The 17,361-nt window shown below is 41.0% G+C and overlaps 1 protein-coding gene across 1 annotated transcript in view; it reads left to right on the top strand.

Moving 5' to 3' along the window:
- Positions 1-7,822, top strand: part of ccbe1 (collagen and calcium binding EGF domains 1) — a 64,162-nt gene extending 56,340 nt beyond the window's left edge. Inside the window, exons 7-11 of the mRNA XM_060891207.1 lie at positions 1,520-1,628; positions 2,344-2,483; positions 3,574-3,609; positions 5,055-5,090; positions 7,438-7,822. Coding sequence (XP_060747190.1) covers positions 1,520-1,628; positions 2,344-2,483; positions 3,574-3,609; positions 5,055-5,090; positions 7,438-7,671 — 555 coding nt within the window. The 3' untranslated portion in view covers positions 7,672-7,822. The remainder of the gene's footprint in view (positions 1-1,519; positions 1,629-2,343; positions 2,484-3,573; positions 3,610-5,054; positions 5,091-7,437) is intronic.
- The last annotated feature ends 9,539 nt before the right edge of the window (positions 7,823-17,361 follow it).

Here is a 17,361-nt window from a genome sequence, read left to right as displayed (position 1 = left end):
AAAATCTTTCTTTTTTTTAAACGTTTTCACCGAATCCGTGTCTCCGTGAAGCCGCAGGTGAAGTTGGAGGTGAAACTGGAGGCTGTTTCCTCTTCACCTCATGGCTTCAGTGCAACACTACAGCTCTGTCACGTCCTGGTCACTCGTCTGCTGTAAAGCGGACGTGTTGTTTGATTGCTTCAGCTTGTCGAGATCTCCTCATCTAGTGTTTTTCATTAGTCGTGAGCGATTTTGCTCAGAGAACATGCTGAGCGTTTGACACGTGGATCGTGGGAACTACAGGAACTGAAATCCGTTCACCTTCGTTTCTACAAAATCTGTAAAAACCTCAAAGCAAATTCCAAATGGCTTTTAAATTGCTCACAAATCCAGACGCTCACAGATTTATGTACGAAGCCTAAGGCTACGTGTGCCGTGTGTTTCACTAGCCTGTGTGCTCTAGAGGTCACGTGTGTGTGTGTGTGTGTGTGTGTGTGTGTGGTGCGCTCTGAGGCTCAGGGCTTCAGCAGGTAATGGATATTTCCCTCACATGCTGAGAGTCAGGCTTTGAAGTGCAGCTCGATGGAACCCTTCGCTCGTAAAGGCGAGTGTACTGATGTGTAGACATGGACGCGCATTACTCAGGACTCGCCGATCGCACATGTTACAGCTTATGGATCTGATTACATGCTAAAGGTTAGCGCAGACTCGCTACACGGTATTAGTCATGCCATCCTGTCAGGACGTGCTGCATCAGACCAGAGTGCCATGTTGCCTTTTTGTTTTCGTCAATTTTTTTTGCATTTTGTGATGCTATGTGACGACTGTTCCGGTCGGACGTCCGAATTTCTGTGTCTCTGAGTGACAAATATGTCAAAAGTTGTCTTTAGAAAAAAAAAAATTACATTTTTTAATTAAATTGGAACAATAATTCTACTAACATGTCCTGAAATAACTGGCTAGTTTTGTCACATGAACAAATGAAACAAGTAAAGCTAGTTAGAGAAAAAGCTACAATTTCAAAATAGTCCAATCCCCAGCACTGGTCCTAGCTTAACTAGCATTGGTTAACAAGCATTGGTTGTAGTTAACTTGCATTGGTACTTGCTTAACTGCCATTGGTACTTGCTTAACTAGCACTGGTAATGGCATAACTAGCATTGGTCAACAAGCTTTGGTTGTAGGTAACTAGCATTGGTACTAGCTTAACTAGCATTGGTTAACTAGCATTGGTTGTAGTTAACTAGCATTGGTACTAGCTTAACTAGCATTGTTTATAGTTAACAAGCATTGGTTTTAGCTTATCCATAGATAGCTATTTCCCCAGACTGTATCAGACCCTATGTGAGATGCAGCTAGAAGCTGAAGCTAGGCTAACGGTAGTGCTGATTCACCTCAGGGGGCAGCTTCCTATTCAGGGGGCAGCTTATTACACCTGCACCTGCTAGAGGACAAAACAGTGGTATATTCTAACACCTTGAAGCGTTGGTGACTTCAGATTCAGATGTTATATTGAATTCTTCCTCTGTCCTGTACACAGATGGCCATGCTGGGGAGCAACACCGAGGTCAACAAGCAGATGACCAGTGAGAAGATGCTGACAGCACATTCCTTCTTGCCTGGACCTCCAGGACAACCTGGACCTCCTGGTGAGCTTTAGCCCTCTGACACTCCCTAAACCTCTTTATGCTTTATTTGAAGTTGGTTTTACTGACATGTCTGAGGGAAACGTCAATCTTCCAGAGAGTTCTATCTCTTTTCCACTTACATCTTTAGCTAAACACAATGTTAGCTAATTTTTTTCCAATAATAACCGCGAGTTTTGGTTCTTCCATGCTCACTAAATAAATGTTCTGTCCTCAGCCGTGTGAACATGAAGTACAGCGTCTTTTCTTTCCCATGTCGAAGCTCAAACTCACGAGTTTCATGTTAGCACACCATAAATCAGCGCTGCTCTTCTCTGGTTACCTGATGATTCCAGCTGTTCTCCTTAGCAGGTTTCTCTCCTGTTTCCTCTTATAAGAATGGAAATGTTGGAAGTCCTGCGTGCAGACCTCAGCGCTCGAGATGGTGTTTTATTTCACAGAAAGGGAGAATTACAATTCGGCGCATAACCATTACGGCTGTAATCTTTGACCTGCAATTTCGGTCGAAGCCAGAATAGAGAAACTTCTGGAAATGATTTTATTACCATTTACGGCGATGTTAAACGTGTGTTGTGTTTTGAAGTCAGGATCGAGATTGTAGAATGTTACGGTTCTGCTAGTCCGATTATATTACTCGTTATTATAAGGACTGGTTTCACTTGTCATATCTGTTATTCTATAGACGTTCTCTCTCTCCCTCTCTCTCTCTCTATCTCAGGAGTTCCTGGTCCTAAAGGTTCTCCTGGACCCCCAGGGCGAGCCGGTGCTCCAGGTCTGCCTGGTCCTCGGGGCCCCATGGGGCCGATGGGTCCCTCACCAGACCTCACGCACATCAAACAGGGCCGACGTGGACCGGTGGTGAGAATCTCTCTACACTCTTTTAACATATACATCATTTATATTCTGACACTGGAGACTCCTTCCATAAAAGTCCTCACAGGAAAGATTTTCATCTTGCCGCAACTGTTTACCCGTTTTAAACGTCAGTGAAGTTATTATCTCAGCAGTCCTCCAGCGAAGTGTTAGTTCTGAAATCAAAGCCGGGTTTGTGAGAGCCGCAGGAGTCCGGCATCATGATCAAGTTGAGTTTAGGTCTCTGACCTTCACCGACCCTCCAGAGGGAAAACCAGTGCAGCTGCAGATAAAAAAACTGGAGCACAGCCCATCGCTTTCCCTCCGCAGTCCTGCTGCTTACATCCAGGACAAGCTCACGGTCATCTGAACCTCACGGTGAATGTACACGCTGGAATAAAACCACAGCAGAAACCTACGACGGGACAAAATTCCAGTAAACAATCACACAGGAGGTTACAACACGTCAGCACTAGCAGAGCGTTAGCAAACAGCAGCATTAGAAACCTGCGTGCTAACAGTTAGCACAACAGAATGATAGCTAACTACATAAACATTACAATAGCATACGTTTATTATTGCTAATCGTAGTGACCTCTAACTCGCAGCAGTGTTGGAGGCCAAGAAGCGCTCAGTGAAACGCTACTCTCTCAACACCCCGCAGGTCAGAACGTCACTCGATCTCCGAGTGTGCAGAGGAAACCGACTAGAGCATGTTGTTATGGGAAAGTTTACTGATCTAGACTCAGTCCACTGACCTCCATCTGGAACCATCTCCATCTCCATCTAGAACCCACATACAGTAATCACCAGAGCTTCTGTAGAACGTGAACAAAAAATGCAGATGAAGTAGTATGTCAACCACGATGCCAAAATCCTAATAATAATAATAATAATAATAATAATAATAATAACATATTGGTTTTATTTCTTATTAGAAGTATTATATTATTGTTGTCATTTCCTAGTAATTTTTTCACTAATATTTCAGTGCTGTATGTTTCTTAAATGTGTGCGTGTGTGTGTGTGTGTGTGTGTGTGTGTGTGTGTGTGTGTGTGTGTGTATCTGTCTGTCTGTCTGTCTGTATGTGTGCAGGGTCTTCCCGGTGCTCCAGGCAGAGATGGCATGAAGGTACTATTATGTTGTCTTCGTATGTGTGTACATGTGTGTGTGTTTGTGTGTGTGTGTGTGTGTGTGTGTGTGTGGTTTCAGCTCCCCTGGAGTCCTATCAATAATGAAAAAAATTCTACACACACATAATGAGAGAAATATTCTGTGTGTGTGTGTGTATGTGTGTGTTTAAACTGTGACATTCCAGCAGCAGAATCTGAATGCCAAATAGTTGTTAAGTTTTATTCAAGTGAGTCACTGCAAGCACACACTACACACACACACACACTAAACACACACAAAAACCCACACACACACATACACTAAACAGTGCTAATGTTGCACAGATTTCATTACCTCAGCTCACGAGTTTAACAACAATCTGCTTTAAAATATTCAAAAGTGTCAAGAAAATCAGTGAAGCCTGAAAACATCTGAACATAAACGAACTACAGTTAAGTTTTTTTCCACTCACAAAAAAACGTGCGCCCAAAAATACCTGTTTATCTTCATTTTGTTCATATCTGCTAGAACAATGTGAAGAAAATGTCTCTGTAAATCCATGGGGGTGGTGTTAACGTCTCCACTGTTCTGCTAATCTGTGCTTGTATTTCTAACGACGACTGGGTTACGGAACACAACCATCAGCAGCCAATCAGCTTTCAGCAGGGATTTTACTGCACTGAACCTCCAGCTACCATCTATAGTGACATCAATAGTCTCTTTATTTCGTTATGTCACTTGGCACGACGTGGCCACTGTGATGGTTGGTGATGTTTGGTACTGTTCTTGGGACCCCAGATCGCTGCTTGAAGATTTAAAGATTATTTATTATAAGATTTATTATTAATAAAGATTTCCAGCATGACAAAAGCTAATTAAAAACCAATTAAACTTTTCCCAAGAACACCAAAAGATGAGCGTTTAGTTCAAGCTCAAATTCTCAACGTGTGTATGTGTGTGTGTCTATAGGTGCACACACACTGCTCACTCAGACCTTGTTTGTAGGCAGAAGGCTGTTGTTGTATTCTTCTGCTCCCCAGAGCCGAATCGTGAACATCTGGCCTTTCTAACTGCCCCTGTGTGACCCCATGACCTTCACTATCCCTTCACCCAGGTCGACTGTTCCTACCGTTCACTTCGTCATACCTCGACCCAAATGAGCTAGAGCTCAACTTCAAATGGAGCGAGGAACCAGCACTGAGATAACATTTACACACTCTTACATAAATTTACACACTCTTACACACATTTAAACACTCACTCACTTCGTCAAGTTCCTTTTCAGCGTTTGGCGATTGAGGTGAAAAATTAAGGCAATAATGAGCGAGCAAACAGTGAAGGTATTTAAGGTGTCAGGTTTAAAGCTTGTTTTTATTCCCCCTGTGATGGTGTAACAATACGCCGTGCCGTTCGGCTTCTTCACTGTAATCACACTAACCTAAATATTTTTCCGGCTCCTCCAGGGGGAGAAAGGGGCTCCTGGACCTTCCGGACCTCCGGTAAGAACCTCCCATCATGCCACTTCTTCTCACCGTGTCTCTCTCTCTCTCTCTGGTCACCTTGTCATCTTGTTATGGATATATATCTGTCTCTAGTACTGTTGACCTTTGACCTCAGGAACGCACACCACACCAGATCCCTACTTCCTGTTTCCGATATTCAAGCCCTTCAGGTCATGTTTTCGTATTTGCTGATTTTGCTCGTTTTGACTGTAGGACACACACACACACACACACACACACACACACACACATCATCGTTGTGCAGAAGAAGATTGTGGGAATTTATTTTGGCGCTCACAGAGCAGGTTAGGTCTCTGTGTGACCCCAGGAGTCAGGATGAGGGTAAAAGGCTCAGCTGGGAGTCGTCACCGTCGAACCTTCTATCAGCGAGTCGTTAGAATGTGAGCTACTGCTGCACTAAGGAAGCACTGCGGAAAGATCTCCATGAACTCCTCAAGCAGTCCTTAACTACGTTGCCAAACATCACAACCTTGTTTTAAGTGAATTTCAACAAAAGTAGACGTTGAGTAACGGATACTGTTATAATATTCTGACAACACAGAAAGAGCGACGGCCAACAGCACGGCCACGAGCCATGTGGAGATCATCCGCCACTGTACAGCAGCACAGGATTTATGGCAGTGTTGTAATCGGTGTAACAAAGATGGCCGACACGGGTTGGGGGTCCAGGGTTGGGGGTTCGATTCCCGCCTCCGCCTTGTGTGTGTGGAGTTTGCATGTTCTCCCTGTGCCTCAGGGGTTTCCTCCGGGTACTCCGGTTTCCTCCCCCGGTCCAAAGAAAATTGTCCGTAGTGTGTGATTGCGTGAGTGAATTAGTGTGTGTGTTTGTGTGTGTGTGTGTGTGTGTGCCCTGTGATGGGTTGGCACTCCGTCCAGGGTGTATCCTGCCTTGATGCCCGATGACGCCTGAGATAGGCACAGGCTCCCCGTGACCCGAGGTAGTTCGGATAAGCGGTAGAAGATGAACGAATGAATGTCCACAGAACATCAGTTCCTGTTCTGGCTTATGTTAGAGTAGCTATAACTGACCAGTGACCAATCAGAGTGCAGGTGTGTGACTTTATTCCTGGTCATTTCCTCTGTACTGAGGCAGGTGTTACAGACACAGAAGTAAGAAGCGCTGGTGATTTGTAACGGTGTCTGATCAGGAGGTTAAAGGTCAACAGCCATTTCCCTGACTACTACACAGTGTTTATTAACAGAGAGCAAAGATTTATGGCTTAGAGAAGATTTATACAGTGACACCGGTTTTTACATCGACTTTAAAATACAGCCTCAGATGCGTGAAACATATTTAATTATAATTATGTTGGAAAATCTTTATAGCAGATGTACATTTGGAGTCGGTTCAACAAGTTTATGTTTATCGTCTAAGCGAAATTAAGAAGTGCATTAAATAATAAATGGTTAATTACAGGTAATAACCAATTAATTACAGGTAATAACCAATTAATTACAGGTAATAACCTGTTAATTACAGGTTTGGCTAAATATTTACATATCGTCGCTGTCAAACAGAATCCTCGTATCTCCAAAACTGTTATTTTTCAGGAAATTAAAAAAACGCCGTACCTTATCTGCAGTGCACAGGGTTTAGTCCGCGTTGCAGTGGATTGTCTTGCGCTAAATTCCTGTCCTCAGACGAGCACCAGAACTAGCGGAGGTCAAGATTTTTTTTTCTTTGAGCCCAGTGTTTTGAAGACATTTACCTCAGAAGACGTGTTGATTCGTTGCGACTCTTCTTGAGGAGAAATATGCCGTGAAGCTCTCCCGCGGAGTGAGGAAGAGATGGACAGTTGAAGTGTCCAATGGAGTTATGAGATTTGCGCTCAAGCTATTTTCAAGACTTTAGATTGGTTAATAACTTGTAAAAATAACAGACCCACGTGGGGACTGACCAATAGCATCGATATGTGAAAAAATATGAAATTGACCAAATTTGAACATACGAGGTTTCTGCCCGACAGCGACGATATACAAACCTGATAACAGGTAAAAAAAAACAAAAAAAACATGCAGACGGATTCACTGATTCACTTAAAGGTTGTAGGTTTGCCTTAATGAATATTCATAAGGAGTTCATGCAAATAGATGAATAGATGTACCATTTATAAATATTCCCTCTGTTGATGGCAAAAACATGATGTCTTGTGTGTTAACATTAAAAAAAAGTTTTAAAAAAATAAAGAGCTGAACATTTTAATTAATGTAAGTTGACGTCACGTCCGTGATCTTCCAACACGGAGAATATTTACTGCTCTGATTAAATCCCATGATGCACTGCAGCACCTCCATGTTGTACCGGGTGTGTTGTGTCGTTCAGGGACCTCCAGGATCGTTCGACTTCCTCTTACTGCTCATGGCCGACATCCGTAACGACATCGCGGAGCTGCAGCAGAAAGTGTTCGGCAAACAGATTCCGTCCCCTGCCGAGGATTTCTGGAAGGATGGTGTGGACCTGGGCTCTGGAGAAGACTTCAAATCCAACGGTCCTTTAAGAAGGAAGCGGAAATCTTCCGGAGCCTCGTCTCCTGCCGATCCTGACTGGAAGATCTGAAGCGTCTTTTCTTTCCAAAAACTGATTCGTAAGAAGAGAGAACTGTGTAAATGATTTTTATTGAACTCCATACTCGTAAATGAAGCCCTGAATTTATTTCTTTGTATGAAATTCTATTTTTTTAACATAAAAGATGTACATATTTATCATTCTCACAGTCTGGGGTGAATCTTTTGTTACTGACACACAACGGAAGGTGAACACTTTGGTTTGATTCGACTCGTTAATGATTCATGGTTCATGATTCGTCATAGATGATTCATTGATTCACACATCCATGGTACTTCTACGGCCTACCGAACATCATGCACTTCAGATGTCTAATAGTCTGAATGAATCATGTAAGTATTTAAATAAAATTCAAATGAATGTCTTATAAAAATAACATTTTATTTTATTTAAGTTTATTCTACTCGTTTTAATCGTTAGTCTCCTGACAATGTTCACTCAAAGGTCCAAAGTTAAACCCTGATTATTTTCAACATGAAGCAGTAAAATCACTCGTCCATTTTCTGCACATTTCTTTTCTTCCTCTACATGGTTTCACGCTCAGCTGATCTCCATCCCACACTAATGAGCCATGAGTCTTGTTAAAATCAGAATTCATCTGAAGCCTTATTTTCCACCGAGACGTGAACAACACCGGTGGTGATTTCTGCATGAGGGAAAAAGGCAACATTTTTATTTCCATTATACAAACATCAGTGTGATTAACATGAAAAAGAAAATCAACACAGAAAGAAACCGGTGAAGAATAAACGTCGTTAACGATAGTGACGAATCCTGTGTGTGTGTATGTGTGTGTGTGTGTGTATGTGTGTGTGTGTGTGTGTGTGTGTGTGAGAGTGTGTGTTTGTGTGTGTGAGAGTGTGTGTTTGTGTGTGTGTGCGTGTGTGTGTGTGAGAGTGTGTGTGTGTGCGTGTGTGAGTGTGTGTTTGTGTGTGTGAGAGTGTGTGTTTGTGTGTGTGTGCGTGTGTGTGTGTGTGAGTGTATGTGTGTGTGAGTGTGTATGTGTGTGTGTGTGTGAGTGTGTATGTGAGTGTGTGTGTATGAGTGAGTGAGAGAGAGTGTGTGTGTGTGTGTGATTGTGTGTGGGTGCGTGTGTGTGTGTGTGTGTATGTGAGTGTGTGTGTGTGGGTGCGTGTGTGTGTGTGTGAGAATGTGTATGTGAATGTATGTGTGTGTGTGAGTGCGTGTGTGTGAGAGTGTGTGTATGTGTGTGTGTGTGCGTGTGTGTGTGAGTGTGTATGTGTGTGTGTGAGTGTGTGTGTGTGTGTGTGTGATTGTGTCTGTGTGTGTGTATGTGTCTGTGTGTGTGTGTATGTGTGTGTGTATGTGTGTGTGTGTGTGAGTCTGTATGTGTGTATGTGTGTGTTCACATTTGCATTATTGTCACATAATAAAACATGGACAAAATATTTCTTATCACCTCGAGAACATTTAAAATAAAATAAACACAAGCAGATAATTATTCCTGAGTAAAAAAAAAATGCTGTATTTTCAACATAAGTGTAGAAATGTCCAGGAACAAAAACAAGCAGAATCATTCAGGCTTACAGAAAGGACCATTATTAAAAAAACTGGAGCGATATGAAACAGTTTGTCAGTAATTAGACACATGGAGGTCGTTTATAAAGAAATGAAACACTACTTAAGGTGAACTTTTGGAAAAAATAAAAAAGTTTAATAGAATAAAATCTAAACAGTGTCTTTGTGTTATTATTTTTTTTAATGCACATAAAACAGTGTTAGATTTACAACAACATTTCTGTTGTATAATAACTGTGTTCTGTTCGATGACTGTTTTTATAGAGCATTTCTCTACATCAAGTCAAGAAGCTTTTACTATCATTTTAACTGTATAAATCTGACACAGGACACAGTGTGTATCTGTGTGTTATAGAGTACGTCGTGCCTCATGTAGGTAAACATTCAGACGTATGTAGTAGCAGCAGTTTGATGAGGTTTTGAAATGCGGTGTGTAAAAACAGCAACTGAGTAATTAATGTACTGTAGTTCACATACTGTAGTTGGATGAGTCTGTGTGTGTGTGTGTGTGTGTGTCCCGTGTAGTTCAGTTCTATTTGTTAAGGAGTCTGATGGCTTGAAAGAAGAAACTGTTACAGTCTGGTTGTGAGGTGCGAATGTTACGGTACCTTTTTCCAGAAGGCATGAGTGTGAGGAGTGTGTGTGAGGGGTGTATGTGTGGGGTGAACAGTGTGTGTGAGGGGTGTGTGTGGTGAATAGTGTGTGTGAGGGGTGTTAGTGGTGAATAGTGTGTGAGGGGTGTGTGTGGTGAATAGTGTGTGTGAGGGGTGTTTGTGGGGTGAATAGTGTGTGTGAGGGGTGTGTGTTGGGTGAGGAGTGTGTGAGGGGTGTGTGTGGGGTGGATAGTGTGTGTGAGGGGTGTGTGTGGTGAATAGTGTGTGTGAGGGGTGTTTGTGGGGTGAATAGTATGTGTGAGGGGTGTGTGTGAGGTGAATAGTGTGTGTGAGGGGTGTGTGTGGGGTGAAAAGAGTGTTTGAGGGGTGTGTGTGGGGTGAAAAGAGTGTTTGAGGGGTGTGTGTTGGGTGAAGAGTGTGTGTGGGGTGTGTGTGGGGTGAAGAGTGTGTGTGAGGGGTGTGTGTGGGGTGAAAAGTGTGTGTGAGGGGTGTGTGTTGGGTGAAGAGTGTGTGAGGGATGTGTGTAGTGTGAGGGATGTGTGTGGGGTGAAGAGTGTGTGTGAGGAGCGTGTGTGGGGTGAAGAGTGTGTGTGAGGGGTGTGTGGTAAATAGTGGGTGTGTGTGAGGGGTGTGTGTGGTGAAGAGTATGTGTGAGTGGTGTGTGTGAGGTGAAGAGTGTGCTTGAGGGGTGTGTGTGTGGTGAAGAGTGTGTGTGAGGTCCACAATGCTGTTGGCTTTGCGGTAGCAGCGTGTGGTGTAAGTGTCCATGATAGAGGGAAGAGAGACTCCAATGATCTTCTCAGCGGTCCTCACTCTCCACTGCAGGGTCTTGTGATCTGAGATGGTGCAGTTCCCAAACCAGACAGTGATGCAGCTGCTCAGGATGATCTCAGTGGTCCCTCATGGTCAGGATGGGGGGGGGGGTGCCTTTCTCAGCCTTCGTAAGAAATAGAGACGCTTCTGGGCTTTCTTGGTGATGGAGCTGGTGTTGAGTGACCAGGTGAAGTTCTCCTCTAGATGAACACCAAAAAATTTGGTGCTCCTGACGATCTCTACCGATGATCCGTCGATGTTCAGCGGAGAGCGGTCGCTCTGTGATCTTCTGAAGTCAACAACCATCTGGTTTTATCGACATTCAGAGACAGGTTGTTGGTTCTACACCAGGCAGTTAGCTGTTGCACCTCCTCTCTGTATGCTGATACGTGATCCATAGCTTAAGATTTATTGTTTTCTATATTCATTTTACTGCCTTTTTACTCAAAAAAAAACAAAAAACAAAAACTGAAATCTACTTCATGAGAAATTAAATTCCAAAGATGGAAAAATAAAAAAAAAACACTGAAGTGAAAAATTAAAAATAGAAGTAAAAATAAATTAGTGAAAGTCTCATTTAAACATTTAAACATATTTATATATTCAGGAGTAAAAGCAAATAAAAAACCGAAATGTTTAATTAATTAAATTATTTAACTAATCCAAATAATAAAGCATATATATCTATTTAATATATATTAAATAGATATCTAATATTACGCTAAGACAAATCTAGACTTTATTTTGTTGCTGAGCAAATGTTTAATAAATGGATAATAATGTTAAAATGAACAATGTTTTAGATCGAAAGAAAACTAATTTCCTTTAATCTAAGTATTTCCTTTACACGAAAATAAAGCACTTTAACCGCTAGGTGGCAGCACTTTCACATAACTCCGTCATACTGAACTAGAAACAGGATTTGACCACAAGGTGGCAGCAAAAGCAAAAAAAAAACCAAATCATCTATTGCACTTATTTAAGCTGCTAACAATATAAAAATCGTATTAAGCGAAAATAAATAGATTATATGACTTATAAACATCGCATAGAGCCAAATACACATAACAACTAAATTAAATATTCTTTAGATTGTTGGAAGAAATAAAGCTTTTTATGGCTTTCATATTTGAAATACTTTTCAGCCTTGTTTCAGCCTAGAAAACACTGAAATGAAATGAAATTGAATCTGAATGAAAACTGAAATCGTTTATACAGCATTTTTAAAGTGCATTTGTAGGTTGAAGAATATTGTTAAAGATTAAAAAAGGATAGATAAATAAAAGAAAATCTATGAATTATTTATTATTAAAATATTATTTATTAAAAAAATACAAGGAACTTCACATTCGTTCCTGTTGTCACTTCTGTTATAGCATAGTTATGAGCAGTTGTCCCCTCACCAGCCTCTTTTTATTCTTTCTCTTCAAGTTACTGAGCTATGCTACTGAGAAACCACAAACTCCTCTGTCCTGAAGATACCAGACATCATAAAGGTACAGCTTCACCTCTGACTGATTCAAAGTGCTGACACAAAACTCCACCTGATCATCAATTTATGTGGAAAAACATTCATGTCAAGCGCCGTAAGAAGAGATAGCTGTAAATGAGCAGTTATTAAACAAACAATAACATATTAGAATTGATATTATATCTGAATATGAGTAAATGTAGTGCAGAAATAAAGCTTGATGAAGATAATGTGTCAGAACGTGTTACTCCAACCCTTATTCAGGATTCAACACGCTCCTAATCCGGTGTTCTGAGCCTGTAATTAGCGTGACTTGTCCGAGCCTGTAATTAGCGCTCTATGGAAATGAGACAAGGTTAATGCGGTGCGGTAAAGGGACGCAGGATTAGCGTCTTTTAGCTCACTCGCTGCTTTCACTGTTCGAACACAAACACACGGTGTAGCAACATAAACAGCGCAGGTTGGTCTTATCCTCATCCCCACTGTTCGGCCACAGATTGACAGCTTCCTGAATGAAGGACTTCGGCTTTACAGTGGCCCTCGGGGGCGTCTCACTCTGTGGGGTGGGTGAGGGAAAAGAGGGAGGGGTCAAGGGGGGCGAGGACACAAACACTCACTTTCAATCGCCCCTGCTGATCGAGGATAATAGATAATGAGGGACACTCCAGAGAGAGTGTGTGACCTCTGACCCCTGAGCTGAGGTCACTCGGCATCGGCCAGCTGCAACGAGCCGGCTAGGAGAATAAAATGAACTGTAGTGTAAAAAAGATTGACACCTTAAAAAAAAAAGGACAAATATTTTGACAAAAGTACAACCAGCGACACACACTACAGAACTCAAGAAAGTTTCTTTTAATCACTCGTTACAGTCGTGTTGAACAGTAAAGAATCTCAAGACTAGAATTAAATACTCACAACAATTCTTTAAAACATCTCACAAAATGATTGACACCCATCATTCTGTAAAGAACGTGTGCTGAGGACAGGAAAGCTACAGGAACTTGAATAATCACTCTTTACAACTGAACACTTTAAATGTTAAAGTGTTGAACTTCCACAGCAGGAGACCATGAGGTGTTCAGCCAAGAACAGACACCTGAGGCTACAGTGGATACGGTCTGACTCAAAGGTCTGACTCAAAGGTCTGACTCAAAGGTCTGACTCAAAGGTCTGACTAACACAATGGTGTATTTGTTGCCTCTACATATACTCCGTTTCAGTTTCACACTAAGTTAATGAAGATAAACATTTAGGATTTACAAATTATAAAAATATCTATACAATTTTCTGTAGGCATCAATAGCTTTGCCCCCGGAGGTATTTTCCTTTTCCTTTCCGTTTACTTTCTTTTTGTTTCATCAGGTATTCATTAAGAAGTTAAGTCTCACAGCGAGGAGGAAACATGACATTTAAATGACAAAGAAGATGCAAATAGTTTCTTTCTGCGTGGACACAATGCACTCTGTTGAGAGCTAATGGATTACTTAGTGTGAGAATAACACTACAAATTAGCCAGGGCAAATATTTGGCCAGCCAATTATACGACCACAGACCGAGAGGAAGTTTTAAAGCGAGTGGCGGATTTTCAGTTGTACAGGAGTGTGTAGGGTTTCTCCTCAAATGTAAATCTTTTACAAATGTTTTTGTTGCTTTTTTTCTTATTGTCTGACCTCACGGTGGGTTTCTGGTTTAATCCCCACGTGGAAGTCTCTCTGTGTTCACAGATATACAAAGCGACGTCCGTTTACTTAACACCACCGAATAACAAGAAGGAGGAGATCTCAGACCATTCCACAGAATACATGAAGATGATCTGATTTTCACATCATTTTGTTTTTCCTTACTGTATTTACGTCACTTCCACGATACAAAATCAACAGTTTTTACAATATTTACATCCGATATTGAAAACACAATGATATGTCTTGGTGAAATAGGAGGGTTTATTATGTTCTTAGTGAATTCAGTAGAAAAAAAAACTTCATGAATGTTAGTCAACCATTTTTTATTTACTTTGTTGTTCTAATCGGGAATTTTTCCCTCCATGTCGCTTTCCATTCATCAGACACGACCATTGCAATTTGTCCTCTTCCACATACATGATGTCACAGGCACACGATTGGCTCCTGTCAGTATGATTGACAGGAGAGAGTGAGTACAGTATGCCCCGCCCACCAAGATGGAACAGCCACGATTCAAATTGAAAATTATGGCCAATATTTTGTGCACCACTTTAAGCCTATTAAAATACTTGGTCTTGTATATGGACCTTCATGTGAAAAGAATTTCCTACCTGGACCTTCAGAAGGTCAGAAACTTTCTTATGTATAGTTTCTTATAGGTTCTTATTGTTTTATTTCATTCCATTGTGCTCCTCTGTGTGTTTTAACCTAACAATGTTCTACACACGAGGGACCTCCTGTGAATATGTGTCTATGTGTGTGTGGATGTGTTGTCTGTGTGTGTGTTTGTGTGTGTGTGTGTGTGTGTGTGTGTGAGAGAGAGAGAGAGAGAGAAAGCTGTAGAGAGAGAAGAGAATGTATTGAAACATTATGCAGAAGTGGCCCAACACGGTCCTGTGTGAAGCCTTTTCTCACTATTCATCCTCACTATAGTGCATTCAAGTGAGTGTGCTTCTCTCTCTCTCTCTCTCCCTCTCTCTCTCTCTCTCTCTCTGTGTGTCTGTCTCTCATTCACTCCTCATAACCACGCAAAAAAAAGAGGACCCCTAAAAACAATAGATAAAGGATTCCTTTATGTGGACGAGTGCTCACCTCTGTGCTCCCAACTCGCTTTTCAGATACCTGCACGCAGGAGAAAGGGGAAAGTTGAGAGAAAGCCAGAAACAAAGGGATATCCTCAACTTTCCTCCATCCCCCTGTCCTCCTGGAAGAGCACTCTCTTATTCATGCAAAGCCTCTCATTAACTTTGCTCATGCTGTCTTGCTCTATGGGGAAAAAAAGCCACCAATTAGTTGCTCATCAGCTCCAATTAAAGACAAAATCAAGGGGGAAAAAAAAACTCTGATGAGGAAATCTTCTCTTTCCTCCAAACTGGTAAGGGATGAAACTTTGAAAAGACGATGAAAAGTTATCTTCTGGAAGTGTAAAACTGTCCGAACCAAAAGCTAGCATAACATGTTTGAAGCGTTGTTATTGTTTCACTTATTGAGCTTATTTTATTACTTTGAGGACAAATTTCACTCTTTACAGTTAGCTCGCTGCTGCTAACAAGACAAAAGACAAAAACAGGTTGCTAACTAGCAGTTTTCTTGGGATTAGCAGGAAAACTCTGATTAGCAACTCTGTCCAGAATACTTATTGTATATACAACGTGTGTGTGTGAGTGTGTGTGTGTGTTCCTTTCACTGTCTGTGTGTGTCTCCTCCACTGTCTTTTTTCCTAATTATCTTTCTTCTAATTGTCTGTCTCTCTCTACATATCCCTCTTTTTTACTCTTTGTATGTCTGTATGTATTTTCTCTCTCACTCTCTCTCGTCTGTCTTTCTTTCCATCTCTCTTTTTAAGACAAACTCATTGGCTCCTTATTAAAGGTGTATTCTCACTATCTGTTTTCCTCTGTATCTCTCTCTTACTGTCTGTCTCTCTCACTGACTTTCTCAGTGTCTCTCTTTGTCCTCCTGTTTCACTGTCTGTCTATCTCTCAGTCTCACTCTTTCTGTCTGTCTCTCTCTCTCTCTCTCTCTCTCTCTCTCTCTTTCCTACTGCCTGTCTGTCTCTTTTTTATCTGTTTTGTCTTTCTCACTATCTCACTGTGTCTGTCTGTCTGTCTCTCAGTATATTTCTCCCTGTCCTGTGATTACACATAAATACTACAGTGTTTTTTCCTCTGTGAGAGTTTTTTATTAGGAGCAGTTAATTTGCTACTTGCTCTTAAGCCCTGTAAAGTCATTAATTACCACCGAGTGAAACCACTAATTTCCTGCGTAGGGGTGGGGCTTAGATGAGCCTCGCTAATAAAATTACCTTATTAATGTCTTTATTTGTTCACAGTAACTCGTTGAGCATTAGCCTGATGCTGTTTGAGCAGAGAGGAGGAAAGGGGGGCGTCTGCTTTCACTCGTTTTGTTCCCTCCGTAGTGGGCAGGTCTAAATAATGAGGGCCACAGCCTGGGAGATAGAATTAGGAACGAGGGCCACTTCAACAAATATTTGAGCTCTTTTAAACCTAGCCCTTGTACACCAATCACTTGTCCATTAATTACTTCCAGATGGGATTTTGTAGAATTTTTTTGCAAAAGAGCACACACACATACATACACACATACACACACTCTTCCTGCGATAAGGACAGGATTCATTCTTTTGTCTGTTGTTTTTGTCAACGAACGTTAATTACCTTACAACCAAAGCACATGTGAATAACCTTCTTGTTTTTAACATTCAATTATTTAATAAATAAAATAAACATAGTCAAGTTGGTTTGACATTTGATTGACATTTTTTGTTGATTTGTTGTACAACTTTCCTTAAAAAATCATTTTGTTTGCAATCATTGCCTGAAACATCAAACTCAACACATATGACTAATGATATGTCTCATTTGAACCATTTGTACAAAAACATTATAAGAAGAAGAAACATTATCTATACAGTAGTAGGAGCTACAGTTCTAACTTGGTAGCTTCTCCTAACGTATAACCCCCCCTTCACCATTTAGGCCGAGTTTTTAGCTGTGACATTATTTTCTATGGTTAACTTTAATAGATCATTTAAAAGTCAAACTAAATTCACAATCAGGGATTTACAGAAACGTCTGTCTCGGTCTCAACAACAGAGTTACACTGACCAGGCTGAAGTAGTGCAGATGGGGCACTCATTCTAATACATTATCAAGTCATTGATATTATATTATATTATATTATATTATATTATATTATATTATATTATATTATATATTCATTCATTCATCTTCTACCGCTTATCCGAACTACCTCGGGTCACGGGGAGCCTGTGCCTATCTCAGGCGTCATCGGGCATCAAGGCAGAGAATACTATATTATATTAATTATATTATACTATATTATATTATATTATATTATATTATATTATATTATATATTATTATATTTATATTATATCATATTATACTATATTATATTAGATTATACTACTCACTCACTCACTCATCTTCTACCGCTTATCCGAACTACCTCGGGTCACGGGGAGCCTGTGCCTATCTCAGGCGTCATCGGGCATCAAGGCAGATTATACTATATTATAT

This window comes from Tachysurus vachellii, chromosome 17 (genome assembly GCF_030014155.1).
Source record: "Tachysurus vachellii isolate PV-2020 chromosome 17, HZAU_Pvac_v1, whole genome shotgun sequence".
Classification (NCBI taxonomy): domain Eukaryota; kingdom Metazoa; phylum Chordata; class Actinopteri; order Siluriformes; family Bagridae; genus Tachysurus; species Tachysurus vachellii.
This window is presented reverse-complemented; position numbering and strand designations above follow the sequence as displayed.